At 42.5% G+C, this 16,566-nt stretch overlaps 1 protein-coding gene across 1 annotated transcript in view; it reads right to left on the reverse strand.

Annotated features, from left to right (window-relative positions):
• Window positions 1-16,468, reverse strand: part of TTC21A (tetratricopeptide repeat domain 21A) — a 73,353-nt gene extending 56,885 nt beyond the window's left edge. The window contains exons 1-4 of the mRNA XM_050941526.1: window positions 16,341-16,468; window positions 13,022-13,151; window positions 10,833-10,946; window positions 1,467-1,633 (exon numbers count right to left, since the gene is read on the reverse strand). Coding sequence (XP_050797483.1) covers window positions 1,467-1,633; window positions 10,833-10,946; window positions 13,022-13,151; window positions 16,341-16,367 — 438 coding nt within the window. The 5' untranslated portion in view covers window positions 16,368-16,468. The remainder of the gene's footprint in view (window positions 1-1,466; window positions 1,634-10,832; window positions 10,947-13,021; window positions 13,152-16,340) is intronic.
• Between the last annotated feature and the right edge of the window lie 98 nt (window positions 16,469-16,566).

Raw genomic sequence — 16,566 nt, forward strand, 5'->3', positions numbered from 1 at the left:
ATGGCCAAGTGTCTAGCCATCCAAGAGGTGCCATTTAAGCAGAATGAAGCACACCCTTCAGTGCCTTACCTTGATTATAAAATGGATTTTTGTTATTATTGAGAGAAGAGAAATGACAGACCAAGACTCAAACATTCTCAAACATTTTCAAAGTCAGTATTCTGGCAAATATTTGAATTAGCCGTTGCAGACAATCTTTGTTAAACGGGCCATCCTCCACTGGCAATGTATATGTATGAAACCAGAAAAAAAAAACATAAAAAAACCCCAAAAATGGTTGTCTTATCCATTTAATTAAGAATCAAAAGTATCAAATTCTCAGTGTGTAACACACCAACCGATGGATAAGAATTTTCAGAAAAAACCTCAAGGAGTATATTTATTGAGAAATTTGGCTAGATTTGTCATCCACCAGTTGTGTACCAGTCAAAACTTCAATATATCAATATTTCAATATTGCTTTTGTGGCCAGACTGCTTTCTTCTGTAATTAAATCCATGTGAGAGAATTCAAGAGAAGGAAAAATCTTGAGTCTTCCCTGGCTGAATTCCTCCAAAAAAATTTCACCAGAGTGTGGGGTTTGCCTCTCTATAGCACAGGCCTTCCCAGAAATTGCACACATTCCAAGGTAATCTGCATGAAGGCTGTGTAATTATGGACTGGATCTGTGCCCAGTTACATCGAGTAATTCCACTGATGTCGGTGGAGACATTTACAGTGGAAGCTCACATTTACAGTGGAAGCTGGCCCATCATGACATACTTGTGTGATAGCTGTCCTACTTCACAGCGATGAAACAATTTGCTTCATTCATTTCAAGTCAGTAACATGACACATATTAGTGTTTTGATCATCTGTGTACTGTGAAAATTGCTTCATCCGTTTTTACCACAAATACTATATTTGTACACAGCAGTAATGTTTTTGTACACAAATGTATTTGTACACAGTGACTAAAGCCAGTGCCCTTTTTCAACATAGAAACTCAACATGTAGTTATTTTTCTTTGCAAAAAAATATTGATTTGGGTTGAGGTGGAGACATCCATTTCAAACTTTTAAAAACATTATCAAACAGCTCTCATCTCAGCTTTTTGAATGAAACAAGCAAAGAATCCTGTGGCACCTTATAGACTAACAGACGTTTTGGAGCATGAGCTTTCGTGGGTGAATACCCACTTCCTCAGATGCACCCACGAAAGCTCATGCTCCAAAACGTCTGTTAGTCTATAAGGTGCCACAGGATTCTTTGCTGCTTTTACAGATCCAGACTAACACGGCTACCCTCTGATACTTGAATGAAACAAGACATTTACATCTAGGTAAATCTAAGTTAAGGTGTAGTGTGCTATGTTTTGCCAGTTTATTTTTTACCATCTAATTAAACTTGTGATCACATTTAATTTTATACATTGAGAACTTCAGCCAGACATTTGTCTTATGTTGAAAAACCTTTATATATATTACCTCTCTAGATCCATTAGACAGTTTCAGCATTCTGTCAATGTATTCATTTGCTTTATCATTTTTACCCATCAGCCACAGAAACATTCCTGCATAATATAATGCATTAATTCCTGCAGTCTTCCGGGTTTCCTTTAATTTGTTTTCCAGCTCCAAAACAGCATCACGATCTGAAAGCAAATATTGCAATGAAAAATGTTTAGAACATGTATAGAACTTAATATAATGCCAAAATATGGTATTATATGGTATTTGGTAGCCAAATGAACCAAAGACCCCAAACCTGCAAACACTTACACACGTGGATAGCTTTTCATGTGGGTAGTTCCACTGAACTCAAAGCTACTCGTGCAAGTAAGGGTTTGCAGAATCAGGGCATAAAATAGCAGGCTCTTCTCCTTTTAAAACTGGTATATTTTAACTGCAGCTATTTTTTGCATACAGACAAATAGAAAAAAGTAGCACACCATTCCCTATTACTGTAGGATCTATTCTCCCCTCAACATGTGTGGGACCTGGGCTCAGTCCTGAGAGGTACTGAGCATCCTACACTCCCATTCACTTTAACATGAATAGAAGGTGCTCAGTATCTTGCAATATCTTTCTGTACATAACTCCAATTAGTTTTAATATTAGCTCCCCTGCCTTTCTCTCCTTGGCATTATGAAATAATCTTGCACATTGCTTGGGAGATACCAAATACAATAAAACAGATTAATGACTCCTAGAACTGTCCAAACAATTAGTGAAATCATTTTATAATCTAAGCCTATTTGCCTTCTCTCCGTTTTCTCATGCCACTCTATTGTCTCCTCTTATCTTTTTATAAACACACCTCTTTCCCTCTCCGTATTTTCTTTCTTTTCCTACTCCTCTCCTTCTATTTGTTCAATCTAGTTTGTGTTCTTGTTCATTAACACTTATGTAAATATGTTAACAATTAACAACAAATAGTGCTCTGAATGATGCACTAACATTGTGGAACGCTCTGACTCATTTTTGTGTTTGATGTTAATAGTAACAGACTAGAACCTTGCTAATGTGTACTAACGATGTGGATTACAGAATTTTACAAATGAGCAAATAAGAGAGCAATCAATTTTAATAACACCAAGGCTACAGCATAATAAAATAAAATTTACCCATTTATTTTAATTTATGTAGCTTAATCTTCATAGTACAATATTTTTTCCCATTGATATCACTGCTGATTCACTCCATTTCTCACTTTCCTCCACCCTTGACTCTTTTACCCTCTCCCATTGAAAGATCTACCTTGTCAGGCCCCATCCCTAGCTCACCCCCAACAACCACTTCCTACACTCCTGCTTCCCTGCTGTAGAGAGTTTCTGGAAAAAAAGCTGTGACCAGGCTCACTTCCTGCATTACAGATTTGTTTTCTCCTCTTTCAGTTCTACCATCTTCCAGGCTAATCAACTCTACTCCACTGAATCTCACACCTGCAATCCCAGCTGCCATTTCAGGACCTTTAACTCACTCCTCAAACCTTTCCCTCTTCCTGCTTCCACTTCTCCCTCCACATGGGCTGATTTCTTTCAAGAGAAAACTGACAAAATATGCCTCTCCCTTAGGCTCTGTCTTTCTTTCCTCTATTCCGCCTACAACTCTCTTGTCCTTCTTCCTGGTTACAGATTCAGAAGTTTCTCATCTGCTCTCCTCCTATAATCCCTCCACTTGCCTCAATGGCCCCAACTCCTGACTTCCCTTGCACACATTCTCATACCCTATCTCAGTGGTTCTCAACCAGGGGTCTGCAAGACCTTTCAGGGGGTCACAGTCCCCCGACTGAAACCCAGTGCCCCGAGCCCTGGTAGCCCCCCACCTCCAAAGCCTGCAGCAGCGCAGTGCGGAGCTGAAGCCAGCAACAGTGCGGGGCAGAAGCTGGGAGCCCTTGAATCCCCCGGAACTGAAACTTGGAGTGGCACGGGGTTGAAGCTGGGAGCCCTGGTGCCCCTCTCCACCTGAAGCTGGCAGTGGCACGGACAAAAATCAGGAGCTATGGCATCCACTCCCCTGCCGCTGAAGCTGGGAACAGTGCGGGGAGCCCCAGCACCCCCCCTCAGGGCAGCCCCCGCACTGAAGCCAGGAGCAGCAAACAGCTGAAGCCCCAAGCCCTGGCACTCCCCGTGGGCAGAAGCCCTGACCCCATGGGCAGAGTTGGGGGGCACAAGGGTGTTGCCTCCCCCCAAACTGCAGTGCCTTACCCAAAGTGGGGTAGTCCCGGGGACAGCTCCAGCTCCTCTACTCCCTCCTCCTCTCCCTCAGCTCCCCTCAGGCCCTGCCCTCTGGCCAGGTTGTAGGTGGGAAGCCAGAACAAGGCAGTGTGGGGCAGCTACTCCTCTGGCTGGTGGTGCCATGGAGTGGACAGCTGTGGCACTCCACATTTGCTGCTGATGCTCAGGGTTGTGGCTGCTCCTCAGCTCCCAGTCCCCTTTGACTGCTTATGCAGCCAGTAAGAGCTGCTTGGGCGGGGGGACCCAGCTTCAGGGTAGCAGAGCCCTTGGGGAACAGCCACTGCAGAGGGAGCCCTCCCAGCACACAGCCTCTAGCTATCCCCTCCCTGCAACCTGAGCAACCTCCCCTCCATCCAGACACAGCCCCTAGCTACCCCCTCCCTGCACTCTGAGCTACCTCCTGCCTGCACAGAGCCCCTAGCTACCCCCTCCCTGCACCCTGAGTGGTTTTCAAACTTTTTGAACTGAGTCCCCACTCTGAGTTATATTTTTTGGTTGTGTCCTCCCCTGGGTGGCCTGCTGAGGTGAGTCAGAGAGTGGAGATGGCACTCTCTCCCTGGACCGTGTTGTGCAGAGCTGGCCCTTGCCCTGCTGGCCCTTGCCCCCTCAAAATAAAAGTCAAACTACCCCTATGAAGGCCCACATCGCTGGCCCGGAGCCCCAAGTCCTCCCTGTCCCCACTGGGCCCTGGAGTTTTTATAGCATGTTGAGGGGGGCCTCTGAGAGAAAAGATTAAGAACCCCTGCCCTAGATTACTCTTCTCCTTAATCTCCTTCACTCTCCTCTGGCTCCTTCCCCTCACAATACAAACATGCTTAGAGTATCTCATCTTAAAAAAGTCACTCTTGACCCTACTTGCCTCTCCATTACTGTCCCATCCCTTTTCTCCTTTTCACCTCTAAGTTAACTGAACACACTCTTCACAACAGCTGTCTAGCTGTTGCATCTTAGACTGTCTCCAATAGAGAGTTTCCATCCCTTGCATTCAACTGAAACCATTCTTGCCAAAATCGTTAATGTTTTTCTCTTAACCAAATCTCAGAACCAGTACTCTAGCCTCATGTTCCTTGACCTGTCAGCTGTCTTTGGTGCAGTCGACCCTGTTCTTCATGAAATCTTGTGCTCCCTCAGTTTTCATGACTCCATTCTCTCCTGGTTGTCTTGTACTTCACAGCTTGTCCTTTGGAGGACCCTCCTCACCTCCCACCTTTCAGCTTTCCTGGGGGTGTTCCACAAATTCTGTTCGTCCTATCCTTCTCTCTCTTTACATCTTTTCTCTGGGTAATCTCATCTGCAAACACACATTCAGCTACCATCTCTATGCAGGCTATTTACAGATCTACCTCTCTACTCCAGACCTGTCTGCTTCCATCCAAATAAAAATCTCAGCCTGTCTCTCTGACATCTCCTTGTGGATGTCTAGCTCAACATAGCTAAAACAGAGCTTTTACTCTTCCCCCTCAAAGTCCTCCTCACTACCTCCTACCTTGATCACTGTGGACAATACCACCATTCTACCTGCCACTGAAGCCCATAACCTGGATGTCATGGTCCACTTGGACCTTTCTCTAGGTCCTCACATCCAAGCTATGTCAAAATATTGATGATCCTTTTTGCATAGCATTTCTAAGACATGGCCCTTCCTATCCATCCACAGAGCTACAATTCTTACTCAGGCTTCCACCATCTCACGTCTCAATTACTAAAACACCTTTTTCTCTGGCCTTGATAAATGCAATCTTGCCCACTGATATACATTCAGAATGTTGATGCAAAGATCTTTTTCTTATCCTGTTGATTTGACTACATCACCCCTCTTTTTGTATCCCATCACTGGCCCCCTCTTCTCAATCGTATCAAACATAAGCTAATCTGTCTCCATTTTCAAGGCCCTTCAGGACCTATTCTCCACCTTACCTATCATTTCTCACTCAGTATCAAAAGAGTGACTCCCGCCTCCAATCAGTCCTAATGTCAGCCTCCATCACTCACTTGCTACACTTTCAAACAAATGCCTTTGTGTTTTCTCCCATGCTGTTGCGCATGCTTGGGGGAAGCTCCCCATAAACATCTATAAAGATAACTCATTCAAATCCCTCCTCTACTTTTCTGTGAGACCTATAAAAACTTGACAATGGTTGGGTTGCTGGTGTGTTTCTTATCTTATATTTAGAAAGTAAGCTCTCAGGAGTAGGGACTGTGTTTTGTTCTGTGTTTGTACAGCACCTAGCACAATGGGGTCTTGGTCCATGACTGTGACACCCAGGCATTGCAATAATACAAATAATCAATAATAATAATAAATAATAATAATAATAATAAAAAAATATTAAAACATTCAGCAATGTGCTTTGTAAAGTAATACAACTGTAGTAATAATAGCAATAGTAATATGAGGTCACTGTACTGCATTCTGCTATGAAATCTCTGCTCAGATATCAGGTGAAAATGATGATTTGGGTGATAATTATTATTTTCAGGGTGGATACAAATCAATTTTTAAATTTTTTTTTAAACCTGATTTTTTTTTAATTTAAAATCAGATTTTTTGATAAAATGCTTTTTGAGGAAAAAAATCTATCTAAAGATAGTTTTAATTAAGATACATTATAGCTTAAAGATATCATGGAATAGAGATTATAAATTCATGTAATGTTTAAGAAACATGAGTAAATGAGTTCCAATAGTTCATGGATCAGGGATCCAGTCTTATGGGGTTCCAGAGTCTTCTGTATAGATTATTTAGGTTAATCTTTCTATCTCCCCAATGGGACTCAGTGCTCAGTCTAGAAGATACCATCAGAGATGCTTAGTTTTGCAGTTCTCAAAACTGTGGATTTGCGTCTCCAGAGATAACATGCTTGTTAACAGCAAACATGTTTTTAAATAATGTATAGATGTGAGAAATAACAGACCTCAATCCTTTTGTCCCTTTGCAAATTTGTGTACACAGAGTCAATCCCTTACCTCTCTCTAAAAGTGCAAAGTTTCAAAAAGTTCAATGAATAGAAGATTGTTTAGGTGGAATAGATCTGGACAAGGAGAAGAGGTCTGGAGATAAATGTGAGAAGGGAGGAACAGGCAGTAGAAACAAAAGTGAAATTGTTTGAGCAGCATATTCCAGAAGTCTTGAGGTCTCTCTGAGTGTAGCCTTCATTGATTTGAGGTCTACCATACCATTCTCTCACTAGAAGGGAAAACCTATAATAGCAGAAGCCCGCAAAAGATACCAGCTTTGGGAATATTTCAATGAAGTTCCTCTACCTGTGGGTAAGACAGGCATGCATGCAAAATACAAACAGTGCAACGAAGAAATGAAAGGCCTGGTTGCCCAAATGAAACAACATCATAAGAAGTGTTCCTTCTCAGGAAGAAGCTGCGTTGAAGATGATGAAAGGAACATGTCTGAGCATGCACGATCTTCAGGTTGGTAAACTTTTTTATTTTATACTTCTTTCTTACAGACTGCCTGTCTTCCTTCTGGACTATTCTTCAATTCTCATGTTTGAGCAAAAACTATAATTGTTACTCCATGGTACTATCATTTTAGATGCAGTTGTGATAAAAAATAAATAGCTGAAATAGGCAGATCTTCCTTTTACAATTTCACCTTTAAAGTAGTACTGAGTGTCAGGGAATGCAATGAGTAATAGTAAATAAGCAGTATGGTAATAATAATTAAATAACTGCACTGACTTATTTTGTTTAGGAGAATCTATCCTTAACATACAGGATTCTGAAGACTATCCACCTTCAAGTTCACCATCATTTTCTATAGTTTCAGAGTTATCTGCCAATGATAGTGTTTCAGTCACATCATGTATCTCACATAGCCACAGTATATCACCTGTAGCAAAAAGAAAAAAAAATCTCCATCATCCAGAAGCAATTAGCAGATTACAAAAAGAGGTAATTGATGAAAAAATGGCCTGGTTTGTTTATGCAACAAACTTCCTTTTCCATATAATTGAGAACCCACACTTCATTAACATGGTTCAATCATTAAGACCAGGATACAGTCCACCTAAAAGAACAGATGTTGCAGGCAAATTGCTGGATAAAGTGTATGAAAGAGAAATTGAGCAGTAGGCAAAAGGTCTAGAAGGTAAAATTGTTAACCTGAGTCTTGATAGGTGGAGCAATGTCCACAATGATCCTGTTGTACGTGCTTGTGTGACAACAAAAGAAGGGAATGTCTTCCTTACAGAAACAATTGATACATCAGGAAATGCACACACAGCAGAATACTCAGAAGTAGCAGTAAAAGCTATAACAAACTGTGAAAAAATATTCAAATGTCTACTATGCAGCTTGATCACAGACAATGCTGCAAATGTATGCAAGATGAGAAGAAATTTAGAAGAGAGTCCCAAGCTAATAACATCTTGCTGCAGTGCTCATTTGATGCACCTCCTAGCCAAAGACTTCAGTGTTCCAGAAATAAAGGCGAATGTTGTTGAAATTGCAAAATACTTCTGTAACAACCACTTTGCAGCAACTGCTCTGCAAAAAGTGGGAGGAACCAAGCTGACTGTCCCACAAGAAATGCGATGGAACTCAGTAGCAGGGCTGGCTCTAGGCACCAGCAAACCAAGCATGTGTGGCACAATTGCAGGGGCAGCAAAACACCTAGAGCTGGCCCTGTCAGTAGTGAACTGTTTTGAGCACTATATCAAGAACTGGCCTAATCTGATGACAGTTTGTGAACAAAATTGTGAAAAAATAGATGCCACTGTCACAGCCAAAGTTCTCAACATTGGGCTTAAGAGAAATGTTGAACACACACGGAGTACCCTGAAGCCTATTTCTGTAGCCTTGAACAAAACACATGGAAATAGCTGTTTTACTGCTGACACTGTCGAAATTTGGAAGGAACTGAGTGAGATCTTAAAGAGAGAAATAGGCAATGACAGAGTTAAATTACAAGCATTAAAAAAACAAATGGGACAAGCACTAACTCCAGCTCATTTTCTTGCAAATATTCTCAACATTCGGTACCAGGGTCAAACCTTAACTGCTGAAGAAGAGGAGCTGGCTATGACATAATCGTCTCTCCATAATGCCAACTATAATAAACTTCAGAGCTAAGGGTGATCCATTCAAGAAATATATGTTTGCTAATGATGTTTTAAAAAAAGTCACACCAGTGAACAGGTGGAAGTTGCTTAAGCACTTGAATTCAGAGACTGTTGAAGTGATAATCTCACTTTTACCAGCAGTAGCTTCTGCCGGTGTAGAAAGAATATTTTCTTCCTTTGGACTAATTCATTCCAAACTGAGAAATCACTTGGGACCTGAAAAAGCAAGAAAGCTTGTTTTTCTTTTCCAGATTATGAACAAACAGGAAAATGAAGGTGAAGACAACTGAGTTAGCTGGAGAGGCCAATATTTTAAGTTTCTCATGTTGACCTGGATGACATAGTCGATTTATTTTTTTTTAAATATTTCATTCAACTATTTTAGTTAAAAATCTGATTTTAAAAAACTTGAATGTTTAACTAAATACAAAAAGTCATATGCTTGTTTTGTTAAAATATTGTATGTTTGTTGTTGAAGAAAAAAATCCAGAATACATAATGTTGTTGTTTTTAGTTAAATAAAACAATTTAAATGTCTGTTCGGTGATGTCCTCCTCATAATGCAGCATGGCAAGAAAATCCTCCAAATATTAATGATTAACATGCTGAATTGGAGAGAGTTCACCTCCCAATGACTTCATAAATATCTGCTTCACTTACCTTTGGTAAATGAAATAACCAAACACTCATTCATTTTCTGATATAGCTGTAAAACTAATCTGAAAAGTTTTCAAAATCAATCACTTAAAAATGTATAGTGTGTAGGTTTCATTTTTAGAAGGTACATCTATCTCTGAGTTGTGAAGAATATGCATTAAGGTTATAACAACCAACAAGAAAGCACTTTTATGTAGAAATCCATGATTAAATCGAGTCTTCCTGACTAGTGATTTAAATCAAATCCACCCTGATTATTTTTGCATATTAATAAACTGAGAATTAGTGAGGTTCTACTATAAAACTGATATAGCACTTTTTATCCCCAAGGATCCCAAAGTGCTTTATTAACTACATTCATGTGGCAATTATATAGCCTTTTTCTAAGGTCAGAGGACAGCTACTAGTCAGATAATGAGTACATACTATGCTGCACAGAAGTTGGGATGTGTGTGTGGTGAGAAGGGAGGGATTATCCTGGTCAGTGAAATCAAGGCAACTACCCACTCTTGCAAAAGTACTATGGGACTGGTAATGTCCACAAGAGCAGACAGAATAGAGGTTTTTAAGGTCTCATCCAAAACATCCACAGACCGCAAACTGCAAGCAACTCACTCACCTAATTTACAAGGGTGAAGGGTATAGTCAAACCAGGCAGGATTTAATGTAGGGAACTTCTAGGTGTTTCCTGGTTCTAGGAGAGTCTAATTATTACCAACCTAATGCTTAAACAACCAGACCATCCTGAACTCAGAAGACCAGTCCTGAAGGCTGTGTTTTCAATAGTAAAAAAAGATGTGTTTTCACAATAAGATAGCTAATTCAAGGCAAGTAACTGTTTCACTTCAATGTAACCAGTTAAGGCATACCATAGGCAGTTTGTCCAGGGTATATGTCAGCTAGCTACATCATGGTAAAACTACTTTGCCTTGTCTTCATGAGGATTTTATAATGAGATAGTTATCTCATAAAAGACACACCTTGTTCCCTCATGAAATCCCCAAGTTCTCTAATACCTAGCACATATATAACACTTTACAAGTTCAAAGTGTTGTACAAACTAACTAATTAATTCTCAAAACAGCCTGGCAGGCAGATAAATGAGTGGTTGGGGGCAGGTTGCCCTTGTCAGTCAGTTTAGCAATGAATGCAGCAACATTTCTTTTTGGTGCTATTCCACTTAACAATCAGCTAGAATCCTTTTAAAAGACATCAGTTAGGGCACATATATTTCCATAAAAATACTTTTGGGCTACTTTCCCCCTATGGCCTTCATTTGACCTAAATATGTGAATGCAGCACAAGATTACTGCTTTGGTCAACTTTCTGATTTTTGTAAGTTTGTGATGAATGACATTTAACAGATAAGAAAAACTCACCAACATTTTCACATATTTTGTGTGCATAAATGAGTGCTAAAAGGCAGCATAATGAAACATCAGAGTGGCATTTCCTGGCATTCTCTAGCTGTAAGATAGCATCTTGTATTTGACCTGAAAAGACAATGCAGATAGCAGATTCACTAATTCTCATGTTTTAATGATCACTCAAAGAATTAGTTGTATACCCAGCTCAGAGATGCAGGCTACATGTCCTTGACACTGGAGCTACCTTGTTTATTTCTGTATATTTAGTTTGCATGCTAGCTTTGGGATCAGTGGAACATTGAGGAATAATGTACTATGGGGTACATTATCTGATCCAGGTTCAGGTCTCTCATTACTGGCCCGATTTGCTGTTTACTCCTGAGGGAATTCTGTGCCACTGTGCAATGCAGAGTTTGCAGAAATTAATACTGAACACACCGACTTTCCTTTCCCTCATAGAAATGGGCTGCAGTGCTGCTAGCTACCACTGTGGACCACTGGACTTGGAAGAGCCCAGCTTGAACATACTGAAGAAGACACTGTTGGGGGGAGGGAGAGGGAGCTAGATGGTTCCTGGCAGCTGCAGTTCCCAGCATGCCCTGAGGGAAGGCGAGAGTGGTGTGCAGGCAACCCTGTGAAAGCCTGGGATCTAGCATCAGGCTGTTTCTCTCGGCAGAAAGGGGGATGGGTGTCTGGACAAGGGTGGTGGGCCCACAGTTGGGATCTCTGGAGGTTCGGGTATTTAGGTCGGGGAGACCCCATGGCTGGGCTCTGGGGAGCGTGAAGTGTGGGTATCTGGCCTGGGGGGGCCTCCATGGGTGGGCTCTGGGGAGGAGGGAGTTCAGGTATGTTGACTTGGGGGGATGGGTTGTGGGTGTCTGGGCCCCCAGCTGTGCTCTGGGGGAGGAGGGGAAAGGGAACTGAGAAATAGGAACTGGGTTGTCATAGGGGTTTCTTTAACTCTCTACTCCTGGGGGAATTTTTGTGTGTGTCTGTATTGTTACAGACATACTTGCTGACAGGTGTGTTGAAATAAATTACCAAAATAATTGAAACTGGAGTGATTATGCAGTGTTATTTTGACAAATCAAGTTTGCAGAATTTTAAAATATTGTGCACAGAATTTTTAATTTTTTGGAGCAGAATGCCCCCAGGAGTAGCTGTTATACAAGAGGCTCTGGAAAAAAAAATGCTCCAAGTTGAGCAGTTCCCTACTTCCTACTCACACACCCTCATTTTTTTCTTTCTTTGCAAGGGTAGAAATTAAGATACAATATAATTATCTGATTGATTCTTGGATAAATGATGCAGTACATGTAGCAGGAAACTTGGCCTGAGTGCGGTATGCATATGATTGAATATTAGCAGTTTTGTCTTTTGCTGGCTCATAGAACTCTTTTGTTGTATTCTGGTGCCTTATATTACACTGAGCAATAACTTGGATATATATGTGAAGACCTGCAAGCTTGTCCCAGAGATAATATTGGGAAGGGTATTATAAAAGGCTCCTGGGTCCTTTAATAACACCTGGAACTCTGTTTGGGGTAAGGCTAGTTACAGAAACGATTTAAGAGTGTAAACAGCTAATAAACTGTTAAGAAACTTAGAGTCTGATACAATAATATAAATGTTTAATATTGACTGGGGATAGCATCTCTCTTTTCTAGCTGCTCTTTATTAGGTACCAGTATGAAATAGTAGGAGACATATGGATGCGCTGGTATTCAAACCACGCATATATGAAACCACAAAGCCTCGTTCAGCTGTGAGGCTGAAGTAGCAACTGCAGACTGATTGTCTTGGGAGAAGATGTTCTCTCTCCTGACCTCACTGACATGCCCAACCCAGTTACACCAGCTTAGGACTGTGCTGGAAACAGAATATGAGAATTAGGGACTGTCTACACAGGAAGACCATATATTCCAATATAAGGCAATGTGTGAATTTAAGACACTATAGTTATACCTATATAACTTCCTGTGTGGACATTCTTATTATAGTATAAAGAGTACCTTTTTCTAGTTTAGTTTATCACTTCGGAAGTGGTTTAAGCTAAACCTAGTGGGCCTAATAATTTCTGTTATTGAAAAGTAAAATAATCCGTTTTAAACAAGAGAATAAAAAACACAGGTGTAAAGTAAAATAAGTTCAATTGTTGCTTTTCCTTACCAACATGACAATCACCTCTTCTTTGTATTTACCTAAATGTAAGGTTCCATATGCCTTGAAAAACTGAAACACTGGATCATTGATGTATTTGTCCAGTTCTAAATTCGCAAATTGCCTTACATGGTTGAAATATTTTTCTTGAGCATAATATATAATATAAGCCTGGAGGGAGGAAGAGAGCAGGAAAATTATTTTTTAAGTAACTGTATTCTTTTTAATTTGAAAAATATCTGAAATGAGGAAATTCTTTCACTAAAGAAAGGGAGTTGCTGCTGATTATTCATCATATTATGATCCTTAATTCATAAACTGAAAACCAGATATTGAAGTATCAGTATGACAGCAGAGATATGGCTACAAAGGGCATAGAATATTTGTAAAAGTCATACTTTACATATGTTAACACAAGAAAGGCTAAATGCTAACCCCAAAGACACTTATTGCTCTGTGGGTTTTTTTTTTTCCAGTTTGTATTATACCAGTTTGTGGACTTAAAGCCTGATCTAGCGCTGCTGAAGCCAACAGGAGACCTTCCATCTACTTTAATGGATGCTAGATCAGGTTCTCAGATTGTAAACCCTCTCCAGGATGAAGATATATTTGAATTTCAGGCCCATTTAATCCTTGAAGTTTCTGGTCAGTCTCGCAAAAAAAAGGAGCCTAACAGTGTAAATGTGTTGGTTTTCATGACACCTGTCAGTTGGAAGCCAGACAGAAATCACTAAATTTATATCAATCTCCTCTGTTGGCTAGCTAATGAGCTCTCAGTGTGTAAATGGAATTATTCATTAATTCTTCCGCTCTACTCCACACTGATAAATCCACAACTGGAGTAGTGTGTCCAGTTCTGGGCACTATGTCTCAGAAAAGATGTGGACAAATTGGAGAAAGTCCAGAGAAGAGCAACAAAATGAATGAAGGTCTAGAAAACATGACCTAGGAGGACAGATTGAAAAAACTGGATTTGTTTAGTCTGGAGACAAGAAGACTGACTGGAGACAAGAAGACTAAAAAGCTGCTCCTAAGTGACTAGAGGAGCTAGCGAACAGGAGCGGCTAACAAGGAACCTTGGCGAGCGAGTTCACAGGGGAAGTGTGAGCAGGGGCTAGATACACCTCACATTCTTTGCACTTAAAGGTCAAAACACCACTTTATAAAAACAAAGCATCAACAAGGGAACAAGCTTTGGGAGTAAAAAGAGAATGCAGGCAGAAATCCATCAACAGAATGGGAGCTACCCAGTTTATTGCACTCAATGCAGCATATATGATTACCTGCCCTATGGACTGGTAGTGTATGTGTGCATTCGGTGCAAGGAGCTCCTGGCCCTCAGAGACTGTGTATGGACTCTGGAGACCAGAGTGGCTGAGCTCGAGGAGCTAAGGGAGACAGAGAGGTACATAGATGAGACTTTCCGGGACACAGCAGAACGGTCCCATCCCCAGTCTGACAGCCTCTGTGCTGTTGAGGAGGATGAAAGTCTCAGGGAAGGAGAACATCCAACTGGAGCAGAGAGAAATGATCCCAAAGTTGGGCTCATCCTCCCAGATGATGTTGTGATATCCTCTTGCACTGAGGATACTTCTCCAGGGGAGGGAACTCATTATTAGGAAGAGACAGGCATTAGTAATGGGCGATTTGATCATTAGAAACACACATAACTGGATTTGCGATGATCGAGAGAACCGCATAGTGACTTGCCTGCGTGGTGCGAAGGTTGCAGATTTCTCGAGACATCTAGATAGGCTTATATGTAGTGCTGGGGAGGAGCCGGTGGTCGTGGTACATGGAGGTACCAACAACATGGGATAGGATAGGAGAGGTCCTGGAAGCCAAATTTAGGCTGCTAGATAAGAGATTGAAGTTGGTAGCATTCTCTGAAATGCTTCCAGTTCCATGCGCAGGGCCAGTTAGACAGGCAGAACTGCAGTGTCTCAATGCGTGGATGAGATGATGGTGTAGGGAGTAGGGGGTTAGATTTATTAGGAACTGTGGAAGCTTTTGGGAGAGGGGGAGCCTATACAGGAAGGATGGGCTCCACCTACACCAAAATGGAACCAGATTGCTGGCACTTAAAATTAAAAAGACTGGAGGAGAGCTATATGACAACATCAGAGGGGTAGCCGTGTTAGTCTGGATCTGTAAAAGCAGCAAAGAATCCTGTGGCACCTTATAGACTAACAGACGTTTTGGAGCATGAGCTTTCGTGGGTGAATACCCACTTCCTCAGATGCATGACAACAGTTTTCAAGTATGTAACAGGTTGTTACAAAGAAAAGGGTGCAAAATTATTCTCCCTAATTTCTGAGGATAGGACAAGAAGCAATGGGTTTGAATTGAAACAAGGGACGTTTAGGTGGGACATTAGGAAAAACTTCAAAATTGTCAGGGTAGTAAAGCCCTGGAACAAATTACCTAAGAAGGTTGTGGAATCTCCATCACTGGAAGTTTTTCAAGAACTGGTTGGACACCTGCCAGGGACGGTCTGTTACTACACCGTCCTGCTTTGATTGCAGGGGATTGGACTAGATGACCTCTTGAAGACTCTTCCAGTCCTACACTTTTTATGATTCTATGATTACACACACCAATTACACTAAGAGGAGAAGAATCAGGCCTGAATGCTCACAAGGAAGGGATCTGGAAGAGAAGACAGCACCTGGCCGGCAGGAACAGAGCCATTCTCTCTGGCTTTGGGGGCAGCAGGGTAGAAAGCCAGCAGCTGCGGCCGGGCAGGGGGAGGGAAGAGAAGAGCCCTGCGGAAGCAGGATGGACTAGAGAAGTGGGGCTGGGCAAAGCGGGTGGGACGCAGGATTATGCAAGTTTATAGGTGGGGCTGAGGAAGTGAATTTGATGGGGAATTTGCCAGGGAGGGGACTCAGGGCTGGAGTGACTCCGGCGCGGAGCACGCACCAGCAGGGCTGTTCAGTCAGGCGAGACTGGGGGAGGAAGAATCTCAGATGTGGGAGGGAGGGAGGGAGAGATCAGAGATCGATGCCCATGAGCCCCCAACCAATCCCCAACGTACCACACCCGCCTGAATCTCCCGCTTCCCTCTGCGGATCGCCCAGTCAGCGGGCTCAGCATCTCCTGCGCCCCTGCCTGTCTCTCGTTCGTGCCCCAGGGCAAGCGCGCCCCTCCCAGCCGCCGGCCCCTCCCCTAGGGGGACCAGACAGCAAGTGTGAAAAATCGGGACAGGGTGGGGGGTAATAGGAGCCTATGGAAGAAAAAGACCCAGAAATCAGGACTGTCCCTATAAAATCGGGACATCTGGTCCCCCTCCCCCTCCCATGTCCCCGTCGCTCACGGCCCAGTGCGCCCCCGCCCGTGTCCCCGGGGCGCGGCCTGTACCATGGGCTGGGGGTCGCGGTCGGTCATGGCGGCGGGGCTCCTAGCTGGGGCAGCCGAGGGGGGCGGGGGGCTCCGCGGTCCCCGCGCCAGCCTCCCAGAGGGCTCATGAGACTCGCTGACACCGAACGGCTCCAACCACCGCCAGCCGCGTCCTGAGTGACCAGTAGCCCCGCCCCGTTACTAAGCGCCTCTCCTGTCACGCGACAAGGTCGTAGCCTATCAGCGA

Source organism: Gopherus flavomarginatus, chromosome 2 (assembly GCF_025201925.1).
Source record: "Gopherus flavomarginatus isolate rGopFla2 chromosome 2, rGopFla2.mat.asm, whole genome shotgun sequence".
Taxonomy (NCBI): Eukaryota; Metazoa; Chordata; order Testudines; family Testudinidae; genus Gopherus; species Gopherus flavomarginatus.